This window comes from Furipterus horrens, unplaced genomic scaffold (genome assembly GCF_987537825.1).
Source record: "Furipterus horrens unplaced genomic scaffold, mFurHor1.1.pri manual_scaffold_5, whole genome shotgun sequence".
NCBI classification, from domain to species: Eukaryota; Metazoa; Chordata; class Mammalia; order Chiroptera; family Furipteridae; genus Furipterus; species Furipterus horrens.
The window spans coordinates 138,013,158-138,038,983 of record NW_028327175.1 but is presented as its reverse complement, the minus strand read 5'-3'; the positions used below and the strand labels follow the sequence as shown (position 1 = coordinate 138,038,983).

General features: G+C 40.3%; 1 protein-coding gene across 1 annotated transcript; it reads left to right on the top strand.

The window, feature by feature from the left end:
• The first annotated feature begins 17,535 nt into the window (after positions 1 to 17,535).
• Positions 17,536 to 25,407, top strand: SLC35G1 (solute carrier family 35 member G1). The gene is made up of 3 exons (XM_090277948.1): positions 17,536 to 17,789; positions 22,167 to 22,347; positions 24,550 to 25,407. Exons 1-3 carry the CDS (start codon positions 17,606 to 17,608, stop codon positions 25,286 to 25,288), a joined length of 1,104 nt encoding a protein of 367 aa, XP_090134074.1. The 5' UTR covers positions 17,536 to 17,605; the 3' UTR covers positions 25,289 to 25,407.
• Positions 25,408 to 25,826: the final 419 nt, after the last annotated feature.

Below are 25,826 nucleotides of genomic sequence, written 5' to 3'. Positions count from 1 at the left end.
GCCCAAATAAACTCCTTTGGGGAAATCTATTATATATATAATATGTATTCTCTACCCAGGGAATGTGTAAAACAGAGATTTGAAAGATGGGTAGGGAATAGGGATTTAGCCAATGTAGAAAGAGAGGAAGAGAGTTCCAGGCAAAGGGAAGGGCATGTGTCCTCTTATTTCCAGAGAACTATGTAGTTCGTTCTGAATCAAGTCCCATCCAAAAGAAGTTTTGTTCATTTGTATGTGTTTAATGCCATTAAAGGGACAACTCTCAAAAGCTATTGAAACTCAGTGGTTTTGGGATAGCTAAGATGTACTCTATACGCCATGCTGTCATTTCCCTTGCCCAACCTTGCATAACATTGGTGACCATTTTGAACTTCATTATTTTAGCAGAAATCTACTGGGCATATCTGCCCATTTCTCAGTGACCCCATTCACAGAGAACTGCTCACCCATGAGAGTGGCCTCCTGGCAACCTTTTTGTAATAGATAATCCTTGGCAATTTTAAGTGAGATCAAGGGAGACAGCTGGCTCTGTTTGAACCAATCAGATTCTCCCCTAGAAATTAAGTTTGGCAGCTAAGCAACCGCTGTTTATTCTCAGGGTGCAGCTGGAACTGAAGGACACATAACCCCAGGAGCTGAGAGGCTTTTCTTCTACTGAACAGAAAAGTGAAGGCAGAGAAGAAAGAAGCAGATGGGCAGGGAGATCTAGCATCAAGGAACCATCTGGTTCCAGAGAGAAAGAGAGAGGAATCTGAATAGGTGCCTTAGCTCCCAAAGGCAGTCCCACAGGAGTTGCAGCTGCACTCCTGCCCTTGAGTTCTAAGGCATGCTCTGTATACGTTTACATACATTCCCCTCACTCCCACCTGTCCTTTCTAAAGCTAGTACAAGCACCCCATTACTTGTAAGTAAGAGTTCAAAGATAAGATAATGAGTCCTGCCTGGTGTGGCTCAGTGGCCTGAGTACTGCTGGCCTGTGAACTGAAGGGTCACTGGTTCAATTGCCAGCCAGGGCACATGCCTGGGTTGCCAGCCAGGTCCCCAGTTGGGGCGTGCAAGAAGCAATCAATCTATGTTTCTCTCGCACATCGATGTTTCTTTTCCTCTCTTTTTCTCTTCCTTTCCCTTTCTCTAAAAATAAATAAATATAGTATTTAAAAAAAATCATTAAAAGATAAGATAAGGAATCGCTGGGTTCCTTTGTTTTCTGGTGGGTCAGTCAGTAGCTGTATGCTCAAGCAGCAAGCTTGCAAGACCTCAAGTTTAGATTTATTTCCTGTTTAAAAATGTTTGCCTGTGACTCAGCAGTTTTCTCCTCAGAGTCCCTGCAAAGACTTGGTAAACCTCAGTATGCTGCTACCTTCTACTTGTTCCCCAGTAGGTTTGGTTGGCTGCTTTGGCAGCTGTGCACTATCTGGCTGGGGAAAAATAGGTGAGTAAATCAGCCAACACATGGGGTTGCAGTGGTGAATGGGATGGATCAGGTATCCACCTGCCTAGAGCTTCTAGCTACTGGGTGGTACAGGTAATTAAAAAGCACGCAATTATAATTCTATTTAAGTGTTGTTTAGTCATGGTAAGTACAGCCTGCCAGAGAGACACGTGGTAGGGGGTGCCTAATCCAGTCAGGAAAGGTGGAAGAAGAGTGATTTAGCAGAGGGAACACAATCCTGAAACAATCAAAGTCATCGATTACATAGGGCTACTACTGTGTGCCAGACGTCATTCTGTGCACTTACATGTATGACCTCATTTATTTTTTATTTATTTTTTAAATATTTTTATTTATTTATTTTTAGAGAGCGGGGAAAGGAGAAAGAGAGGGAGGGAAGCATCACTGTGTGGTTGCCTCTCACGTGCCCCCAACTGGGGACCTGACGTGCAACCTAGTCATGTGCCCTGACTGGAAATCGAACCAGCGACACTTGGCTCGCAGGCCGATGCTCAATCCACTGAGCTGCAGCAGCCAGGGGGTGTATGACCTCATTTAATCCTCACAAGCCTATGTGGTAAATCGCTATTAGCCCCATTTTATAGATGATTCAAGTACATCACAGAGAGATTAGTAAGCATGTCTAAGAGTACAACATTAGTAGTGGTAAAGCTGAGATTCACACACAGGCAGTCTGAATAATGAATGTTTAGTAATTGAATAGCTACACTGGACAAAGTATGACAATGTTTATTCACCACCACCACCACCACCACCTGTGTTGGTCATTTTTATTTTTAAACTGCAAATATATTTAGGCTTTGAAATGTGCATCTAGTGTGACCCAACTGCATATGCAGGGTCAATGTTAGGATTTTAAAAAAAAGCATTTTGAGGCAATTTTGCCATGTTATCACTCTCCAGATAATAATGAATAGCAACTACATTATTATCAGCAGTGACCTCTACACATCAGGGAGCAGGAATCCAAACAGGATCATTTCAAGGTTGCACCAGCTGCCAGCTGAAATTACTCCCATTAAAGGGAACTCCAGAGGAGCGGTTGCTGGGTGACAAGAGCAGCTTGTTGACATGAAGTGCTCCTTTTCAGGGAAATTCATGCAGATTTTTATTTCCACATTTTTCAGATTGGTTTTGTGGCTTCATTAGAAAATGATTATTTGGTTATTTTATTTAACAAAATATACCACAGCAGTTGCTTGTGAAGCCATTAGAAGTGAATCACCTCCAGTACAAAAGTTTAATTACCACAGTTGGGGGGTATTTAGCAACCTTATATTTTGTACCGAAAAGATCAAAAATTTTTTTAAGTGACATGCATTTGTATGTTTTCCAAAAACATTTATAATTAATTAACAAAGTAAGATGTTCTGCTTTAGAAGTTTTTAATTTGTTTCTATTCTTTCCTCTGGCCTTTATTCTCCCCTCCTCTTTTTTAAGCTCCAGGAGACCATGAGTTGATATGGGACATCCATCCATCTGAATAATTAAAACATGACTAAGTAATAAACTTTAAGTGTATTGTCATTTCTTGTAGCAACATAACCTAGCTCATCCTGACTGATATAAAATATTCTGTTGCATTTGGTTCACCTAATCTTTTCTTAAGACTTCTTTGTGACAGGCATTGCAAAGATGAAAAGCTTCAAGAAGCCTACAGACTGGCAAGGAAGATAACCAAGTTAACCAAAAGATGTTCTTCAGTGTGATGGTGCCATAACAGAGTTATATTATGAGTTACAGTGGCAGTACAAATGTTGGAATGGCCAATTCCACTGTAGAAATTCAGAGATAGCTATCCAGGAAGGCAAAGCTTGAAGATGTAGAGAAGTTTGCCAGCTAAAGCAAGGGAGAGGTTCACTCCACATTGATGGAAGAGCTTGCCCTCAGTGCAGTGACATAGGCATGAAATAGCTGGGCATATGGCAGGAAATAGCAATCTTTAAATAATAAGGTATGAGGTGATGAGGGCTGAAAATAGGACTAGAGAAGATGGCAAGTGTCTGCAGTTTGAACTTAAACTAGTCCTTTCTACCCTTTCCATTTGTATCATATATGGAAAATAAAAACATGTATGGCACACTGGGGGAAAAGGTTGAAGTTTCTTGTGACTGGCAACACAGCCAGTCCATCCTTGCCCACCCTTGACATACCTTAATCCATTGCAATACACAATTAGGACACATGTTTTGGGTAATGGAGTATCATTGAAGATTTTTAAGCTGGGAAATAATATGATAAGATTTGCATTCCAAAATAGGGTTTGGAAGTTTATCGGTATGAAGAATTAAATTGAAATCAGGAAGATCTGTGTGTAGAGAGCAGCAATAATCCAGAAAGAAACAGAAAGGGATTAAAACAGAATAGTGGGCATGGAAATAGAGAATGGACAGATTCATGATATAATTACAAGGTAGAATTAACAAGCCTTATTGACTGATGTGGAGGATGAAGGGGGAGAGTCTAAAGTGGCTCCCAGCCTGAGGAATGGTAGTGGTGCCACTGGGATAGGGAAGAGAGGAAGCACAGGGCTATGAAGACAGCAGTCTGTTTAGTTAGGGACCTGTTGAGCTGATGTGCTAGTGGAGGTATCTGAAAGGCAATTAAATACCAGGATAGTTAAGTATGAGCCAACGGAGAGGACTGGAGTAGAGTTAAAGATGTAAGGGTCATGGACAGATACCAGTGATAGCTAAAGCACAAGGAATGGATGAGCTGGTTGGGAGAGGACATAAGCAAGAAATGAAAAGGGCTGAGAACTTTTCAGGGGAACAGAGAGGAAGAAAAGCCTGTGGGAATGACATGGGTATTTCTTTGATGCATAATAGGATCTTCTCAATTGCACACTGTGACCCTTTGAAAAGAATGACTTTCTATAATCTTTCTGAATATGTCTAAAGTATCTGTAAAGGCACCTTTGGACATTCCAGAAGATGGGGCCCCTAATACAGGCTAAGTCCGTCTTTTGTAAAAAATGAATGTCTAAAAATTATATAATTTAATTAACATTTTTTATCCTCATCTGAGGACATGTTTATTTATTTTAGAGAAAGGGGAAGGGAGGGAGGAAGAGGGGGAGAGAAACACCAATTGGTTGCCTTTTGTAGGCACTCTGACTGGGAACTGAACCACAACCTAGGCATGTGCCCTGACTGGGAATTGAACTGGCAACCTTTTGCTTTGTGGGATGATGCCCAACCGAGTCACACCAGCCAGAGCTATATAATTTAAAGAAAATTCTAGTTACGGCTCTCTCTAACATATTACTACAGGATATTGTGATTATCTACCTATATGTCTACCCCTTTTCGATATACTGTAATAATCCTCAAGGGCCCCTAGCCTTAGTGTTTAGCCTGGTATCTGGCACATAGTACACAATTGATAAATATTTGTGAATTTGAGTTCTAGAGTTGAATATACAGAGAGTATGATATAACATATTTGGAACTCAGGTCCAGTAGTCTCTCCAAGGTTTTGCAATGGAAATATGTTAAATGGGCAAGAGACACTATAGTTCTAAATGTAGTGGTGCTCCTTGTAATAGTCAATATTGATGATATATAATATATTCATACAATATAATGTCATACAGTAAAAAGAATCAATCAACTATAACTACACACAGTAACAAGGATGGATCCCAGACATATGATATCAAGTGAAAGAAATGACACAAAAAAGAATGCATACTGTATAATTCCAATCATATAAAGTTTAAAAACAAACTAATGTATAGTTTAGGAGTCTGGATAGTAGTTACTTTTGGAAGGAGGTAGAGATAGGGAGGAAGAACAGTAAGTAGGGTTACGTAGAACTGGTTATGTTCTGTTTCTTGATCTGAGTGTTGTTTACACGAGTGTGTCCAAATTGTGATCCTTAATTTAGCTGTACACTTATGATTTGTGCATTTTTCTTTATGACTGTTTTATGCCAATAAAATGTCACTCTACAAAAATATTTTTGGTACATAGTCCTACATGATAAGTAGTAACATTAAAGAATAACCTTTACAAGTAAAATAAGAGTATGGCATTAAGCAAGTAGTTGAACCTACAGTAATCCAAAGAAGAGTGAAAGAAATATGTGGGTAGGATTTAGAAGGTATGGGAGACTTAATTGGTTTATTGGCTGAAGACTAAAGGTGTTCCTGATAACTGTACATATCTGCATGGAATCAAAATCCAAAGTGGTTTTGCTGTTTCATAAGAGCATCTCAGTTTCTGAATTTTCAGTACAACTGTCACCAAAGGGATCCTCATTTCATTAGATCAAAACTTTGAATATAGAGGACTTTTACTTCAGGCTATGATAGAGTAATGATGCTAACATAGTCTCTTGCCATAAATAAAAAATATGTATAAATATGGACAAAATACTAAAGACATCTAGTTATAGACACTGAACAACAATTTTTACAAGACTACAATCTCTGAGAGAAGTGAAACAAATGTGGTAAATTCTGAATTGCCCTGGCTTTAGATATAAAAGGCACTTAAATTCTGGCACAGAGAGCGTAACAGTATTTTTCAGTAAGGAGATAGAGATTTTAGTTTAGAGAGACTGAGATAGCTGGAATTTCCATGCCCAGAAAAATCCTCAGAAATCTGCATAAGGATACCCTCAATTCTAAACTGTACTCATCATAAGGTAAGACGCCACAATGTAGGGGGAAAAATCTACTGGGAATAGGATAGCTTTCAAGGAGTTGTGAATGAACAACTGTGGACCTCACAAAGTTCTGGGAGACTTTTCGGTTTTGATCAACCAGAGTGGCGAGACCTCATTAAACACCCAAAACAGTCATTCGAAATCTCAAAAATTCCAGATATTATGAATAAAATAATCAAACCATAGAGTTAAAGCTACTGTAGACTCATTCTAGAAGAGCTAAAAGTCAAGGTTTGAAAGAATCAAACTGATCCACAGTAAATTCACTGCAGGCCAGAGCAAAGCTCAACACTTTTAAAGGAAGACAACAATATCTAGACTGTCAAGCATCCAATAAAAAAACCACTAGACACTCAAAGACATAGAAAAATGTGACATATAAAAGGAGAAAAATTCAATATAGAGAATCAAAAGTTAATGAGATCATGAAATTAGCAGATTAGGACTCTTAAAACTGTTGTTATAAATGTCCAAAGACTTAAAAAAAAAAAAAAGAGAAATCAACGAGGAGAAAAAGAGAAACTGTGAAAAAGATCCAAATGGAACTTCTAGAATTGAAAATACAATACATCATGGTGGGAGTGTCAGCCTGTAACCTAAGGGTTGTGATTCCCAGTCAGGGCACATACCTAGGTTGCAGTCTGATTCCTGGTCTGGGCACAAATGGGAGGCAACCTGTCAGTTTTTCTCTCTCACATCAATGTTTCTCTCACTCTCTCTCCCATCCTCGTTACCATTCTCTCTCTCTAAAAGCAATGAAAAAATAAAAAAGTCTTTAGGTGAACATAAAAAATAAAATATAATACTTGAAATAAAAAATTAATTGGATGGACTTGACAGAAAATTCAACACTACAAAACAAAGAAAAGTGGGTTTGGAATCAGGAAATAAAAACTGTCCAAACAAAAGCACAGAGAACAAACAAATGAATAGAGTATTAGTGATCTATAAAACAAAATTAAGCAATCTAATATTTGTATAATTGGAGCCTCAAAAATTAGGGAATTAGTATAGCAGGGAGACAAAAGAAAATATTTGAGAAAATAATGGCTTCTAACTTTTCCATATTTGATGATAATATAAACCCAGAGATTCAAGAAGCAAAATGAACTTCAAGCAGGATAAACACAGAGGAAACTAAATTACATAAACACAAATTGATGAAAATCAATGATAAAAAGTTGCCAGAGAAAACAAGGGAACAGATAAGAAAATCATTGACGTCTACTCAGAGATGATACAAGCCAGAAGAAAATGGAACAAGATCTTTAAAGGGTTGAGAGGAAAACTATCAACCTATAATTGAATATCCAATAAAAACATTCCTTAAACACAGAAGAGAAATAAAGACATATTTTAAACTGAAAGACATATTTCAAGACTGAAAGAATCAGTTGCCAGCAGATCACTCCACAAGAAATGGTTTTTAAAATTCCTCTATATGATATCACATAGAGGCTTAGATATACACTAAGGAATAAAAAGTGCCAGAAACAGTAAATATTTGAATATGTATATAAATGTTTTCCCTTAGTTTTTAATCTCTTTAAAAGCTAATTGATTATTTTGAACAAAATAACAAATGTATCTATGATGAACTGTGTGACTTTCCATTTTCCCCTCTCCCATTCTTTAAGATATTCCTGTCATAACTGCCATATGTTTTATTTCTGAATATTATAAATGCAGACACTCACACACACAACTTGCAGGAAGAAAAAAGGAAATACCTTGGCAGAACTAGACTGGCCTTAAGGCACTTGTTGTTCTAGGGCAGTATTGATTAAGAGTGTGGGCTTGGTCCTGGCTGGTGTGGCTCAGTTGACTGGAGTGTTGTCCTGTAATCAAAAGATTGCAGGTTCGATTCTTGGTCAGGGTTGTAAGGAGCAGAGAAATTGGTGACTCTGAAACCAGTAGAAAATAATTAGCAGCAAAGGACAAATGTAATTAGAGGGTCTCTGAGCCAGTTAACAGTATTACCATATTCACAAATCAGGAAAGGGGCATTCCGCAGCTCAGCACAGATGCTTCTGAGAACAAAGGATATTTGAATTAAAAGCGGGGGTGGGGGGTGGGGGGGGTGGGGGGGGATATTCATCACCAAACTCCGGGAAATGGGACAATGTAACAAACAAGATAGGGAAATTTCAGAGAGAGAGCTGGAGACAGACCTATAACCAGATCACCCTTAGTTAATCACTACCTTCAGTTAATTTAGCTAATAGCATTAGATTGTAACTCCAGAGTATCCAGCATGGAAAAACAGAGAAGGAGGAGGGGGAAGGGAAAAGGGTTTTTTTTACTCATGTTAGGATAAAAACAGCCAGCTCTATTTTGTGGGCGCACATGCCCCTGGCTGAGGGTGCACCCGACTCTGCAGACTCGTGAATAAATGCCTCGCTTTGCTGCTCAAGTCCTGTGTCCCGGTGTTTAATTGTGAGCATTTCTCACAGGGTGCATACCTAGGTTGCTTGTTTGATCCCTGGCCCAGGAGTGTATGGGAGGCAACTGATTGGTGCTTCATTCTCACATCGATGCTCTTCTTTCTCCCTTCTTCTCTCTCTAAAAGCAATGAAAAAAAAAAAAAGGCCTTGGGTGAGTATTAAAAAAGAAAGTGGGCTTGAGTGTTAGAAAGTCCAGGTTAAATCTAGCTGTGCCAGTTATTAACTAAAAGACTTTGAGCAAGTTACATATCTAGCTAAAACTTCAATTTCCTTACTTGTAAAATGGGGGTAGTGCCTATTTACTAGTATGGACATGAAGATTAAAGAAATGATCATATATCATACGTTAGCACATTACCCTTCTAGCAAGAATAAGGACTTGACAAAAGGCAACCATTATTATCCTAACATTAAACATGTTTCCACCTTGTTCAGAAACCAGTTGATCAAGAAGATATGACAGGAACAAAGAAAAGTAGGAGGTGGTAAAAGGCACTAAAATTCTTCATTTTCCAAAGCAGAATAAAAGAAATCATCTAGAGTTGATAAATCATTAACTAGAGACCTAAGAGTGTATAAGAGTGTAATGGCAACCACCCAAAGAGTTAAGAACAGAAATTGTTTATAGTGATTGGCTCTAAGTAGTGGGGTTGGGGAAGGAGAAAAAAAGATTTCATTATTCATAGTATATCCTTTGGACTGTTAAAATATTTATCATGTCTTAAATAGTGCATAAAACTTCAAAACCTAGTCCTATAATTTAAAAAGAATGTATTGAGCAAGTAGAAAGGTTAAGGAAATGTACTTGGATTTGTATAAAATGGAACTTCTTGAGTACTTTCTGTCCTCACCACCACTGAAGGTCAAACGGCTGCTGCTTTAGAAGAGTAGTGCTGGTGCCCCTGGTCAAGATGGAGGTGTAGATAAATGCAGTACTTGGAACCTCCCACAATCACATTAAAATTACAACTAAACTACAGAACAATCATCATTCAGAACCACCTGAAATCTGACTGAATGAAAGTCCTTCCACTAGGGAATTAAAGAAGAAGCCACATTGAGATTGGTAGGAGGACTAGAGATGTGGCATGGGCTGGTCCTATAGCCCTATGTGGTGGATAGAAATCAGGAGGGATATCTCCAGCTGTGGAGGTCTTTCCTGAGGAGTCAGGGGTCTCAGCCCCACACCAGGTCCCAAGCCCAGGTTTCTAGGGCCAGGAAGAGAAGTCCCCATAACTTCTGGCCATAAAAGCCAGTGGGGATTGTGGTCAAGTGAGACAGGGCTTCTGGAGTCCCAGGTATTCCTCTTAAAGGGCCTACACAGAGAAAGACACATGCCAGATGATTTCACTTATACGTGGAATCTAAAAAACAAACAAACAAGCAAGAACAGAAATAGACACATAGGTACTGAGGAAGTTTTGAGGGTTGCCAGATGGGATGGGGTTTGGGGGAATAGGTGAAAAAGGTGAAGGGATTTAGAAGTACAAATTGGCAGGTACAGAATAGCTGAGCACGTATAAAGTAGAGCATAGGGGATATAGTTAATGATATTGTAATAACTGTGTATGGTGTCAGATCGGCACTAGATTAATCAGGGTAATCACTTTGTAAGTTATAGAAATGTCTAATTGTGGGCTGTACACCTAAAACTAATATAATATTGCACATCAACTATAATTTTTAAAAATATATTTAAAAAAAAGAAGACTAATGCCGGCTCTGATTTGGTTGTGGTAGCCAAGAACAGTGTGTGTGTGTGTGTGTGTGTGTGTGTGTGTGTGTGTGTGTGTTTGTGTTTGGAATTCTCTACTCACTGACACTTCGTCTTCTTCCTCTTTGAGGTCTCATACTATGAAAATTAATATTTTCCCCTTTTTGTTTGACAGCATGAAAGTTGGAAAAAGATCAACTTTGGTAATGGGGAAAGAGAAACGGAGCAGACAGCAAGAGAGTGAAGGGAAAATGGAATAGTACAGGCAGAAGATCTAGGAAGGGACTAAAATCAGGCCTGTGTTATTTGAGGTACCTACTCACTTGGCCAATTGCCTATAAACCCTCCCTATCCTCTCCAGCTTTAGACAACAGAAGCACGGTAAACAGAGATCAGAGCTGTGAACACTGGTGCATGACTGTTTTCATAACAGACAAGGAAAAAGGTTGACTTCTGTTAATAGGATTATAAATATTGCTTCTCTTCCTTGTTTCATAGCATTTACTCCAAGAAAGTTAAGATGCTACAACATACGCATAAGCCTAATGCAGACTACACAATAGCACTGTTTTGTAGCAAGTAGTCATAGAATATTGCCATAGCAATGGCCTTAAGGTCCAAGTCAGGGTGTATTGTGAGAAAAACTAAGGAGGTCCTCTCAGAAACCAGCACTCCTGGTAATCAAGTCCTCTGGATGAGTAGAGTAATCTAGGCCATGATTTTGACTTCTGACATTCCTGGGTTCCAATCCTATCTCTGCTCTAATCAATCAGTGTGACTTTGGCAAGTTGTTTAACACCTCTGAGCCTCGATTTTCTCATCTGTAAAGGGAGGATAAGAGAATGCACAGCTTTTTTTGGCTGCAAAAAGCTTTATTGTTTCCATTTGGTCCAATGCGTGGAGAGGGCTCCAGGGTGGTTAAAAGGATGCCTAGTGGTTTCAGGGAGAGCCTCAGGCAAAAGCCAGACAGCAAGGAAATGCAGAGGGGCCCCAAAGGCTACTAGTCATGCTTGAGGGTGAGCCTTTCTGAGAGATATTCACCCAGCCCAGCCTGGGGGCTGGCCAGCATGTGGATGTTAGTCAGATGGTCACCCCTTCTTGATGAGTTTCACCTCCTTATCCAGGAAGTGGTTCTCCAGGAAGTCACAGAGATGAAGGTCTGTGCAGGTAGAACACAGGGCAGGCAGGTCCAAAAGGGCCTGGTTCAGGTCCCTTGCCAAGGCAACTTCCATGGCATCCTGAGTTTTACCCCACTCATCTTGGGAAGGTCTCACCACGTCCTGGAAGAGAATGCAGCCACTGCACTAGTTTTTAAGCTTTAAGAGATGCTGGGCACCCTCACACTTCTCCTCAGCAAACTCTTGGAAGAAGTGGCCCACATCCTGCAGAGCCACATTGTCACGGTCAAAATAGAAGCCCAGAGAGAGGTAGATGCAGGTTGGCCAGGCAGTTGACCGCAGCCACCTTGGTGGAATAATTCTGATGAATCTGGGAGATCATGGTTTGGCAATGAGTTAAGGTCAAAAAAGAATGTTGGCTGGTCTTGGAGGCTGAAGATGGCAGAGGTGTTTCTGAAGGTGGTGACTAGAAAAGAAATTGGAGGGTGGTCAGAGGCTGGAAGAAGGTGTGTCCCTGGGTCTCTTCCGTTCAAACCCTGTTAAAGCAAGAGACAGATCCCAGGGACTGCGGAGGGCACTGACAACACACCTCTTTTTTTCTAGAGTACTTACTATCTGGTGTTCTACATAATTCTCTTACTTCATTCTCACAGCAGCTAGATTCTACTATAGACTTGAAAATAGAGGTTCAGAGAGGCTAAGTCACTTTTCTGAAGTCACTCCGTTGGTAAGGCAGCCAGGATGGGATCCCAGGCAGTTTAACTCCAGAGCTTTGCTTTTTAATCCTTATCCCAAATTGCCTGAACAAACTCACTTGACAATTAAATGAAGTGATAAGTTTAATAGTGCTTGGCATATTTTGAGCATTTAGTAAATGGTAATTATTAAACTGTGCACTGGGTAGAATCCAGATCCCAAATTATAACAAATTCAGGATTAAAGTGCATTATATTGCACTTTTATCATTTAGGGCCAAGTTTCAAGTTCAGGCACCCTCACTCCCAGAGAATCTGTAAACAGAAAGCAAGTTCCTACAGGAGGATACAGGTTCTGCAGGGTGCTAGGAATCATTTATACGGGAGCCACCTTTGGCAGCGTGGGAACAGATGAATGTAGGAAAGCAAGGAATCACTAGAGAAAGTCTTCGCCCAACAGTGTTGCTTGGAGATCCAGCCATATGACTTCCAAGCTGAGAAGATGGAGGTTGAGAGAGCTGAGCAGATTTGTCCAGACCTGTGCAATCATACAGAACCCAGTGTTCTGACTCCTAGGACTGTGTGTCAGAATAGGAGGGAACAGGAAGCTAAAGACACAACTCACTGGCCATGGGCTTTGCACAAAGCTAGGTAATGGTAGCATCATTTTTCCTTCCTCCATCATCCCCAACCCCATCACTGTGAGGACCACATGCAGCTCAGTCTCCATTGTTCCCCACTCTGCCACTGCTAAGAATTGTAAATGGACCAGTGCAGGCATGCAGACATTAGTTGAATGAGTACATGAAAAATGGTATTGAGATAAATATATTATGGAATAGAATGGAAAATTGACATAAATTTTCCAGGTGAGACACAGGACTTCAAAAAAGCTTCCCATTTCTGAAAAGGGCTTAATTTCTGTTTCCAGAAATTAAAGTTTAGAGTTCAAAGTTCACACTTTTGTGCTATGAGCGATACTTGGATGGAAAAGTTTCAGAAGCTTGGAACACACTATTACCATCTGTGCTCCTATTATTTCCTTATTTTATGCTCCACATCCTCTCTCTATCATTATCTGCCAGAACTGATGAGAGAGCATGGCCAGTGCTGAGGAAAATATCTTGCATGTCTCAGTTTGTATAAAGATTCTGGTTTACTTCAACTTTGGATCTACCTTGCTGGTTTATTAGCTGTCTGTTGCATATTCTCAGAAGGGTTTTCCTTGTCATTTTGTTAAAACCTTTTTTTTTTTTATTATGGTAAAATGTATACAAACACAACATTTATCATTTTTAAGTAAAGTTCAGTGGCATTAAGTGAATTCACTTTGCTGTACAACCATCACCACCATCCATCTACAGAATTCCTTCATCATCCCAAAGTGACACTCTGTACCCATTAAACAATGACTTCCCCATTCCTTCCCCCTTGCTATTTCCTGGCAACCATAATTGTGCTTTCTCTAAGAATTTGACTATTCTTCTATTACATTTGGAAGAAAAAAAAAATTTGACTATTCTAGGTCCCTTGTATAAGTGGAATTATGTAACATTTGTCCTTTTATGTTTGGCTTATTCTACTTAGAATGTTTTCAAGGTTTATCTATGTTGTAGCATGTGTCAGAATGTCATTCCTTTTTTAAGACTCAATAATATTTCATTGTATGTATACACCACATTTTGTTTATCCTTTCATCTGTTGGTAGACATTCGGGTTTTTTCCACCTTTTGGCTATTGTGAATAATGCTGCACGTGGGTGTACAATTATTTGTTTGAGTTTGTTTTCTATTCTTCTAGGTATATATCCAGAAGTGGACTTGCTGAATCATATGGTAATTCTATGTTAAATTTTTAAAAAGGAATTAACCCTGGCATTTTGTTGTTGTTATAGTTCTGAGTGAATTCTTATAATCTCAAACAGTTTATTTTGCCTTGCCAATGTATCAGTCTACATTTATGCTAATCCATCTCCCTTTCTTCTTCCTTCTTTCATTTGCCAAGGTTATTTAGAATTATGATCTTATGTTCCACAGTGTTGGACCTTACTTCTTGGAACAAACTGCCATTTTCCAAGTCGTAAGTTGCATTAGCTGAAAGGTAAGAAAATAAATTTTTTGGGGAAAAAAACAGCCTTTCAAGTCAGTACCAAGATACCAGTCTAGTACGAATCAGATACACACTAGGAAAGAGTTTCTCATTTACAAAGGTCTCACTGTTTTGTGTTGGTCTCAGCCTACAACAAATAATGTCATAGCTGGTTCCACCCTTATGGTTTTTATTAGAATTGCAAGACACCCTTCAGTAACAACCACAAGGAAACTTTGAAAAAAATAAAGGTTAATTACTCACAGGGCCTGGAAATTATATGTGAGGCCATACAGTGAGGTCTCAGGGAGAGAGAGAGCACATGTGCAAGGGCTTTGGGCTCTGTTTTCATTGGGGTCCAGAGTGGGGCCCAGGGTTTCTGGATTCACTCTTTATTGGTGAATTTAAAACATAACAGTAGGATTTAAAGGACCCAGAAGGTGGGGGTGGGGGAAGTGGCCCAAACGATTTTAGCTATTGAAACCAACCAAGATCTCTAAAACAAAGGAGCTTCAGTAGGGGTGGTGGCCTGGCTCTTTATCTAGTCCTGCGGCTGGCCATGTGTTTATCCAGATAGCTGTCTTTGTAGTGGATGCATTTTTGAAGTGGATGCCTCAGCAATCAGAGTTCAAATCAGGCAGCTGCAATTCAAGAAAGAAAACCATTCTCAAGGCTTATATGACACAACACACGTAGGAGCATACCTGACATGCAAACAGTAATGGAAATCAGCAATCTAACTCCTGAAGTACCTGGAGGTCTCCATCTGCCACCACTGGGATGGTGAGGATCCTGGACTTGTAACTTGTTAATGAGGCCACCAGAATGCACCTGTCCTCTGCTTTTGTCCTCCTTCTTGCTTCCTGGCACCAGAAGAGTGGGAGTGCCACCCCCACTGTGGTTACTTGGCATCATAGTGAGAGCTGCTTGTTTCTCACTGGAGGACTGAATTCCTTCAGAAGAAGAAGTTTCAGTTGGAACACTGCATGGTTCTGCATACAGAAGCAATTTCACATCTGGTCAACAAATCCTGGCCATTCCATCTCCTAGGTTCCTCAAAATCAATCTTTTCTCCCTGCTTCCTCTGCCTTGCTTGAGTTAGAATGTCACCGAGAGCACTGCAGTGGGCTCTGAGCTGGTCTCCCACACAGTCAGGATTTTCTGCCCCATCCTTCACATTATGGGAGAAATCCACTTCTCACCAGCTCAATGTCATTGATATCAGAGCCTTGAAATAACAATGCTCCAAGAAGAATTTAATCCTGCCACATCCCTGCTAGGGGGAGCCCAAACAGAGCCATTTCTTACTACTAGCTTGGTTCATACTTTTCTTACTAGTAGCTTTTTTTTTTTTTTTCATGGCCCTTGTTTGTTTAGCTAAGATGAAAGAATGATATGACTTGTACCATTTATATATCAAGGTCAGCAACAGAGGGGAGGAAAGTTACAGTGACATAAACTGCAAGACTAAAATCATCCCATCACCCTTTAGTCACATTAGTCAACATTGGTGTGGTACACATTTTCTTTTCTTTCTCTTCTCCCTTTTTGAGGATGGTGTTGAAAGTAAAGTGGTCAAGGTACTTCTTGCTCAAATCATCCTGAGTCTTTCTTCCTTACAATTCCTGGCCACCATCTTTACTATTCAAAGAGGGGGACTCTTCAAACTTTCTGCACATCTAAATCTCAGAATGTAGTTGTGAAACTGTACTTGATTTCTAGATGCTTCTTGGTTCTTGCTTCATAATCATGATCACCTTCACACCCTCTCCCTATAATTTGTCCACTAAAACACCACCACACCACCACCAACAACAAAATCAGTAGCATATATTTTCATAAGCAGCCTTAAATTCTTTTTAAGACAGGCAAATGTATGTGTTAATCAAATTAGAATTCAGGTGGCCATTTGTCTCAGTTTGCCTAGGACAGTCCCAGTTTATGCTAACTCTGAATAATTTTTAAAAGAGCTCCCCCTTTCAGTCTTAAAAAAAAAAGGTTCAAGTTTGGAGAATAAATTTTATGTTCACCCTAGTTAAAAATACACCTTGATTTCCAGTAAAGTGCTTTCCAGGTGATGTACTTTTGCCCACACCAATACATTTTACTTGTATAAAAACTGCAGCATAGGAAGAGAAACATTTTACCTCTATTAATTAAATGAAGTAACTAAGGCTTCAAGTAATAAAGCAGTGACTGTCCCAAGTCACACACTCAGTGACATAATCAGGGCTAGAACCCAGGACTTCTGACTTCCAAGTCCAATACTCTTAAGCTGTGGACCACTTTGTGCAAATATCTGAGGAAAGGCCTTCTCTCTTGTTTGATAACCCTTTTGCACCTAGAACAGTTTAGACAGGTTAATCCTTGCCCAGACACTGTCTTGTTTTTATTCTTTTCTTTTTTGATATGTTTATTGACTTGAGAGAAAGAAAGAAAGGGAACATCTATGTGAGAAACATCAATTGGTTGCCTCCTGTTCAATTCCCAGTTGCCAACTAGGGATTGAACACACAAACCCACAACCTTCTGGTGCACTGAACAACAATGCTACCAACTCAAGCACCAGGCCAGGGCCCAGACACTCCTTTCACATTTAAAGCAAGCAAAGCTATGAAAGAAGAATTACACAAAGAGGCTATTGGTGAATCCTGGGGCAAATGCCATATATCTGAGTTCATCAGTGTGATGACATCAGAATATTGGAATCGTACATTTAATCGAATTAGGATGTTTCCGTTAAAAACAAAAAGGAAGGAAGGAGGGAAGGAAGGAAGAAAGGGAGGTAGGGAAGAAGGGAAGGAAGAACCAATAATAAATGCTTACTGTTACAGAGTGTGAACGGGTTCTGCCCCAGTCTTGTATATATTTTCCTAACGGTTTTGTGCTAATCTACCCCCCCCCCCCTTTAAAAAACCTAAAGCCAGTACAATTCTACCCTCCTTGGAAAGGTGGCAATGAGACGAGGCGGGAAAACACTTGATCCTTCAAAGACAGGCACAGTGCTTGGCGAGGTCCCCAGGGTATCCCAGAGGTGCCGAACATGTGGTCACAGCGACCAATAAAGGTACACCCGCCCAGGGGAAGGCCGCAGGACCGCTCTCTGCAGTTGCAGAAAGGAGTGCTCTGTGCCTTACAAAAGCTGACTCCAAAGCTCTGGCCAGGCTAGCGGGACCGCAGCCGAGGGGTGGACGCCTTCCGGCCAGCTGTAGCCACCACACGCACCAGGGAGGCGGTGACCTCCCGCTGCGCATGAGGCTGGGGAGCCGAACGCGAGGGCAGCGGAGGACAAGCCCCGTTCCCTGGGAGGGGGCGGAGGGCCGCGCGCGCAGGCGCACTGCCACGCCGGAAGAGCTTGGCAACGGAGCGGCGGCTGCCGGCGCCAGACGCCGTGCGGCCGCCGGGAGATCACCGGCCGCAGGATGCGGCCCCTGGAAAGTGCCGGGGCCGCCGAGAGGCAGGAGCCCAGTGTGCCGCTGACAGACGACACGCCCCCGGGTGCGAGTGAGGGGGTGGCAGCCGCTGAGGCAGTAGGAACACCGGACGCGGACTCCGGCTGGTGCTGGCTGTGCCGCTCCTCGCCGTGCGCCTCTCGCGCGCAGCCTGGTGAGTGCGGGGTGCGGACTGGCGCGGGTCTCGCCCTTGGGGGGGGGCTGGTCGGGAGTGTCAGCACGAGGCTCCTCGCAGCCATGGGCCAGGGGCGCATTGCGGACCAGACCACGATCCCTACCTTCGCCAGCCCAGAGCTCGAGAAAACCTGGAGCTGTCACCTGGGGGCAGCAAAGCAGAAGTCCCCAGTACCAGTGCGAAGGCTGGAGAAAGTTTCTGATTGTTTGGGACCCTTTTGGCATTCTAAACTGTTCCTATAATTAAAGTGTTGCGGGCAAGATCGTGGAGTCAGATTCCAGTTGGAGGTTGGGGGTCAGTGAGAAAGGCCATCCCACAGCCTGCCGTGCATAGCGGGGACGCTAACCATGAAAAGTGATCTCAGTGGTAAACTGTTCCCCAAGAGGAAGTTGATTGAGTGGGATCACTAGTTCTTGACCTTTTTGGGTTAGGAGGACTTTTTAGCAACTGATGCACAAGAAGGCAGAGACACAATCTTACGTGGTTAAGGGGTTCACGGACCCGTCCCCAAAGCCAAGGACCCCATGTGAAAACCGTTGATCTTGTTCAACGTCTTACTTTGACAAATGAGAAAAGTGAGGCCCTGAGCAAAAAGGAAAAAGGACTCAGGGCCCTGGACAACAGTATGGTGGTTGCGGGGGGGCGGGGGGGGGCTAGTAGGTAGGGGGACAAATGGTAATGGAAAAATACAATAAAAAATAAAAAAAGAGAAAGAAAAAAGATACGGGCGGGAGGAGTGAGGCCCAGGAAGGTGAGGGCTTTGAGCTTTTTTTGTTTTGTTTTTCTAAAGATCTGGCCTGTGTACGTCAGACAAGGCACAGGTCCCTGCAGTACCAGCATAGGGCCCTTTCTGCTAGCCTCAAGCACATTTCTCCTTGAACTCCACCACCCACCTGGAGCAGTTTCCTGGAAGAAGAAGGTAATAGGCAGATGTCCTTTCCAGACAAAGTTACAGAGCCTGCACCACCTCAAGCTTGGGGTTGCCTCCCTTAAGTGGGACTCAGGATTTCCATGCCTGTTACCCCCACCCCTTTATGCGCTTACTCCAGTTTAGAGAGACAACTCCCAGGAAGATGACTCTTGCTCCATTTTGCCCTAAATGCTAACAGAAATTATCAGAATTCTAATAATTTATGCATGGGCTAGAGCCACTAGAGTAGGGTTTACTATAAGCTGGGTTGACCAAGTGTGCAGCCCATGAAGAAGTCAGTTTCACCTTATCATCCTATGACTAAATGTCATTCCGGTGGAATGTTGAGTTAGTCATTGCAAACATATAAATGTTTTCCCTGTTTTTGAACTGAAGAGGAAGCAAAATGACAAACCAATTTAAGTGATTGCACTTAAGAATCTTGTGGGGTCTTGTAACTTCAAAGAAAGTTTCCAGCAATAAGACTTAGAAGTAGTTATTAAAAGGTGAACAGAAAATATTCCAAAAACAGGACTGCCACAGAAACACTTGAAACCACAGTACTGTTGTCATTGACCTTTGTGACAGTATGATTTTACCTTCTTGAATTAATTGATTATCTCAACAAAGCTCATTTTCAAGTTCAGGTTGAAGCTGTTCACCATTTTTGATACATTAACAGACAGCATACAGCTACCCTAAGACATCTATTTCTTTTCTCGAGGGACATTGTGGATCTTAGACTGAAACAGAAGAAGCTGTCTTAGGTCTGTGCCTTATATCCCTCTGGAAGGAATGACTTCTTTAGTGAAGCGGTGATTCTCACACCAGTAGAGCTTTTAACAGTTTACAGAGACCCTGTTTCAATGGGTCTAGGATAGGGCTTGGAATTAAAGTTTTAAAAGTTACTAGTTGGTTCTAATTCCCAAACAAGGCGCAAATCACGAGTTTAAAGCAGAGATTAGAGAAACCGAGCGACTCTTCTGTTTTCTTCCAACTCAGGAAATTGCACTATGGCCAATTAATTTGAATTACTTAGAGTTATCAAATTATTAGATATAGTTGTAGCGGGAAATGGAACATGGAAGCATATTGCATAAACAAATGCCTTTGGATTACGCTACTCTCTTGCTCATCTCCATTGGCAGGGAAAATTGAAATTATTATTCAGTAAGAGAGTGAGGTTTGTGTGTGTAGAACTAGTTCTCACCTTCCTTAACAAGTAAGTTCAGTTAGGCCTTATAACAACTGTCCTGTCCCAGTCAGGAAGCATGAACCTTACGTGTTTATAGGCAAGAAAATATGTGGCTGTATGTGTTTTAAGGAAAAGGTCATCAGAGCCAGGCATGTGAAATCAAGTTCTGAAAGAGTTAAAATAGCATGTTAAAATATTGCTGGAGAAAAGTTGAAAAGTTTAGGTTGGAGAAGATCCTTGAAATGTAGACCAGGGAAATGTTTTCTGTCCTTGGTCTTCTCATTCTGTTCTGTCTGAGGGTGTAGGTTCTATGTATGAGTTGGGTTTCTTTTAAGAAAAATTATTTTATTTGGACCTGAATTCTGAAATTTCAGAAGCTAAATTCTAAGGCTGACCACAGCCAAATATGTATTTAGTGGTGCTTAACTTAGAAGTCTTCTAAAGCTTCCTTCTCATGGGCTTGGTGGGTATGTGCAGTTGGTTTCTGCAATATCTGAGCACATAATTATAGAACAGAATGTGGAGGATTCTGGCACTTACAACTTATAACCTGTAACATGACAATTCCCAATTCAGAATCATTCTCTTCAGCTTACAGGAAGAGGTGGAAGCCTCTTAGAACAGAAAGAGGTGGAAGCCTCTGACCAGAATGGCCTCTTTGACTACAAAGATCAGGCCGTAGAATGTCACTAGAAAGAATGCATCATCACACATTTGTCCTAATTTGTAAAGTGTCACTTGTGGGCAAAGGTATCTAGCGAACATTAATATACTGAAATATATCACCTGGTGTTGTTGTATTTATAAGGGAATGACATGTAAAAACACACACATCATTATGCAATACTGCTCTGTAGCAGAATAACACATTGTAAATTCCTATATAGGAATGATAATCCTGGTTTTACTACAAATTGCATGTGCCCACACATCCTTTAGCTCTGCTGTGCTCTTAGCTCATGAGAGCTAGTAGTGTTTACTTCTCATTCTCTCCTTTTTTTATGTATCAGTTAAAAAATAAAATAAAAATAAAATAAAAAAGAATATATTCTTCAGTGTGTGGCCTTTTAGGGAGTTCTCTGCTCAGCCTACTCCATCTGACTCCCCTCTGAATGCCAGGAGGTGAGATAGAAAGCTGGCTCTGCTCCTGTCTTAGGCAAGGAAGACAGAGCAAGTGGCTAAACAAAAGTTTAATGCTCATACAGACTGTCATTAATAAATTGAATACTTGTGGCCTGGAGAAAGCAGCCATTTCCTGGTTCAGATCAAGCCAGAAAGTTGGTATTAGATGGTTAACTAATTTTAAAATGTATTTAAAGAGCACTTTGAGGTCAGAAGGGGTGGTAACCCAGCCCCTGCCCTCAGAGTTTATGCTTTAAATGGAAGATAAGTCAAAAACCACGAAAAGTTAAAAGATTTGACTAATGGTTCAAAATAACAAAACAGAGAGCCTTCCTAGATCCTGCTGCTGCCAGTGGATTCACAGTCTGCATCTTTCCATGAAATTCTCATATTCTTTTATTCAGCAAATATTTATTCAGGCATGAACAAGACAGCTGAGGTCCCAGCCCTGGATGAGCTCACAGGCCTATGAGGGAAGTCAGATAATTAACAAGTGGCCATAGAACATAGGTATAAACTGTTTTCTAGAAAAGAACACTTTCTTTATAAGGCCCAATTCACCAGTGAGATGATACAAAATATCATTTGGAAGCAATTTTTTTCTAGCCATCTTGACATGCATTTCTTAAAAATTTCACTTCCTGTCTTGGCAAGCATTTCAATTCTTTTTGACTTATGGGTGAGGGATGATCAATGAGCCAGAGAAAATCCATTTTATAGGGTGAAACTGTATTTTTAAAAAAATGGATTACTTATTTTTAAAAAAGATTTTACTTTCTTATTTTTAAAGAGATGGGAAGGGAGGGAGAAAGAGACGGAGGAAACATCAGAGGGTTGCCTCTCACCAGCCCCCAACCCAGGAACTGGTGACCTTTCATTTCGCAGGATGACACCCAACCCACTGAACCACACCAGTCAGGTCAAAGCAGGTTTAAATTATTTCCTTCATCTTATGGTTCTTCATTCTTCTTGGTGGGAAAAATGTTTCAGATACAAAAAATGGATATGCTTAGGAGGTAATATTTGTAGCTTGTTAGCTATAAACACTCCCATTTTTCTCAATTTCTAAGTGAAAATGATAAAACATACAGTTGGAAGCAAGGACTAACCAGAATTTAATCTTTTTCAGAAGCCAAGAAGAAAGCACCCTGTCCTGGAATTGGCTTGTTTTACACATTATTGTCTGCCTTCCTTTTCTCAGTGGGCTCTTTATTTGTTAAAAAAGTGCAAGACATCCATGCTGTAGAAATTAGTGCATTCCGATGTGTGTTCCAAATGTTAGTCGTTATCCCTTGCTTAATATACAGAAAGTAAGTATTTATTAACTGCAAAGTAGACGATATTAATAAATGGTTGTAAATCTTTTGACCTGCTCAAATTTATATTCTATAGAATCTACTTAATCCCTCTCAGATTTACCAGTCCCTACACCCTTTGACTCTAATTAATGAAAAGTCACAAGGATCCCATCTAAAGAAGATGCTCATAAGCACAAACAACATGCCCAACAAAGGGGGAGAAAGAGATTCAGTTATTCTCCACTCCTCATTTTGAGAACAAAACTTTACTGTATAATTCTACCCATCTTGTACCACACTCCTGTCTTTGTTTGGGCATAACTAGTATTTGGAAGAAAAAAGAAAACAAGAGGAAGTGGTAGTGTCTCCTAGTGTCAGAGGTTACTTTATATAGACCAGATTGCTCTGCTACCAGGGCAGAGAGGAGGCTACAGTAATAATATTTAGGTCATACCCCTAGGGTAACGTTGGAAAGGGGAAAAGTAATCTTGAGGAGGGCCTTTTTAACTACTTTCATATTCAGTGTCCTCAGCTGTGAACTGGAGGGAATGATATTCTTTGTCCTCTACCCTTTCTTGTGGTTGCGAAGATCAAAGGAAATTTATTGTAGTTCAGAGCACTTCATATAATGTAACAATATGTAAAGATTACTTCCCATCCTCACTGATCTCACCCCGCCTCTTTTCCCCTTTCATATGGACCCCCCCACACACACACACACACATCCTCCCCACACTGTTTTAACCTCTACAAACCCCTGTGTACTTTGAACCCTGGGAGAAAAGACCAGTTGGGTTCCTGGCAGCTGCCTGGTTCTTTGTCTCTTTGGGCAAAGATGTTTAAATTCCAAATTACAAGCTTTAGTCGCTTGCCACCAAAGTCTCCTTATATCTTTAACACTGTATATTAGCTTAGAATTTTCACTTTGTATATTGAGGATTTCATGAAAAAGATGAAAATCTGGTAAGGTCAATATTGTCAGAAATTCCTGTTTAAGTGTGGATAAGTCACAATATTTTAGGAAATGATGGTAAGACTAGAAATTTCTAAGTGTGGCCACAGACCACTGATAACTAACACAATCATTTTCCCCATTTTGGAATGGAAGTATATCCGGGGGAAGTCACTAGATTTAAGAGAAAGAAACAATGATTTGTTGTTCCACTTATTTATGCATTCATTGGTTGCTTCTTGTGTATGCCTTGACTAGAGATCTAATCCAAATCTTGTCATATGGGGACAATGCTCTAACCAATCGAGCTTCCTGTCCAGGGCTAGAATTTTCTTAAATCTTTGGTACTAATCTGTTTTGACCCATTTTATGTTTCACTATCATGGAAGACTCCTGACTTCTCCAAGTATGGACCAAAGATGACCACACTTTTATTTCTAACCCCAGAGTCCCAAAGTCTCCATGTTGGGCTTAGATGCTGCCCTAAAGATGTCCAGCCCTGGCACAGATCAGCAAGCTGCGCCAGTTAGGAACTTACACAGCACTCTGTTTAGTAATTATTTAAATCAAAAAATTTTCAGTAGCAGTTATACTTATCTGAATGCTACAGGTTCTTTTTCAGTGTTTTTTAACTCTTCCTAATGAGAACAATGGAAAGTTGCCTCACATTAAATGGCAAAACAAAATGTAGTATTGCTTTAGCTTCTATAGAAAAACTCATAAGATTGGGAATGCTCACTATCTAGGACCAAGTTTTCATTTATAGGGCAGCTAAATCTTGAAAAATACTATTTATTATCAAAATAACACATTTTCATATATTTATATATTTGGTAGAAAATTTGGGGAAAATAAACATAAAGGAAAATTATCTGTACTAGAATAAGCTGTAGCCACAATGAACATTTTATTTTTCTTTGTCTTTTTTTGCAAGTATGTGTGTGTATGTGTATGTGTGTGTGTATAGACAAACATGGGAAAAATATCTAACATAAGGAAAAAGACATATATTTACTGAATTATAATGATACTATTTATGTAATTCTTTTATATTTGCTTATACTGTGAACACTTTACTATCATTAGCTATACTTAGAAAACATCTTTTAAAGGTATATAATAGTTATGGACATTATCATATTTAACTAGCTATTCCCTTATTTTTGACAATTAAAACTTCTAAAATAATACTTTGTTAAAATTGTAATTTAAAAACAAATACCAAGTTTGTTTAATATGCATTCCTTCATTTGAATTTACAGAACTGGGTTTATAGGCCCAAAAGATCAACGAATCTTCCTCGTTCTCAGAGGAGTCCTCGGTTCTAGTGCCATGATCCTTTTATACTATGCTTACCAGGCAACATCCCTTGCTGATGCCACCGTCATCTCGTTTAGCTGTCCAGTGTTTACGTCTATATTTGCTTGTATACTTCTCAAGGAAAAATATACCCTTTGGGATGCTCTCTTCACTGCAATCACCATCATCGGAGTAGTCCTCATTGTGCGGCCACCGTTCTTGTTTGGTCCCGACCCTGCGATGATGGAGAAGAACTATTCAGATCGCCTGAAGGGCACCTTCGCATCAGTTGGATATGCCGTGTTTGCTGCCTTTACTCTAGTTATCCTCAGGAAAATGGGGAAATCTGTGGACTACTTTTTGACCATTTGGTATTATGTCGTGGTTGGCCTCGCGGAGAGCTCCATTGTCCTCTTTATATTAGGAGAATGGAGTCTACCACACTGTGGGCTGGATAGGCTCTTTCTCATACTAATTGGGCTGTTTGGTTTGGGGGGTCAGGTATTTCTCACCAAAGCCCTTCAAATAGAAAGAGCAGGGCTAGTCGCACTAATGAGGACTATGGATGTGGTTTTTGCTTTTATCTTTCAGATTATTTTCCTTAATGATGTACCAACATGGTGGACAGTGGGTGGTGCACTCTGTGTAGTAGCCAGTAGTGCTGGAGCGGCCATTCGTAAATTGTGCCAGAGTTCCAAATGAAGCATAATTGATGAAATGTGTATTTTTTTACAAGTACATCATTACCCAATTCTAACATACCTGGAAAATCTACTTTACTTCATTGATTGTGTTTAATAAATTTTATAGCTAAAGCACCATTTTTAAATATGCTTATGTCTTCAGTGAAGCATAGCCTGTCGGTTTGGTGTAGTGATTTTATTTTTTTGTTGTTTTGGTTTGTTGTTTGTTGGGGTAGCATTGGTAAGAGGACAGACAACTCATTAGTTAAACACTGCAAAAATTTTTATGACTCTAATATAAATATATGTAATTTTTTAATAGTGTATTTTTGGTAACGATGGAATATAGGTGGGGAGGAAATTTTAGATACTCTTTTAGCAGTGTAGAGGCTAAGAAACTTACTGGCAATAAGTTATGATTAGTATTGTGTTGAAAATTCATTTGAAACATACTTCTATTTAGGAGGCCAAAGCTGAAACTTGGAATAAGTGCCTACTTAATGGTGTTAATAATACAAATGAATTAGCCTTATTTTCAAGGCTTTTATAAGTGATTA

Bases quoted from the DNA above. Each gene is read 5' to 3' on its own strand.
- SLC35G1 (XM_090277948.1), top strand. From the start codon at position 17,606: ATGCGGCCCCTGGAAAGTGCCGGGGCCGCCGAGAGGCAGGAGCCCAGT. The intron at 17,790-22,166 runs GTGAGTGCGGGG...AATCTTTTTCAG, and splicing joins CGCCTCTCGCGCGCAGCCTG to AAGCCAAGAAGAAAGCACCC. The intron at 22,348-24,549 runs GTAAGTATTTAT...TTGAATTTACAG, and splicing joins CCTTGCTTAATATACAGAAA to AACTGGGTTTATAGGCCCAA.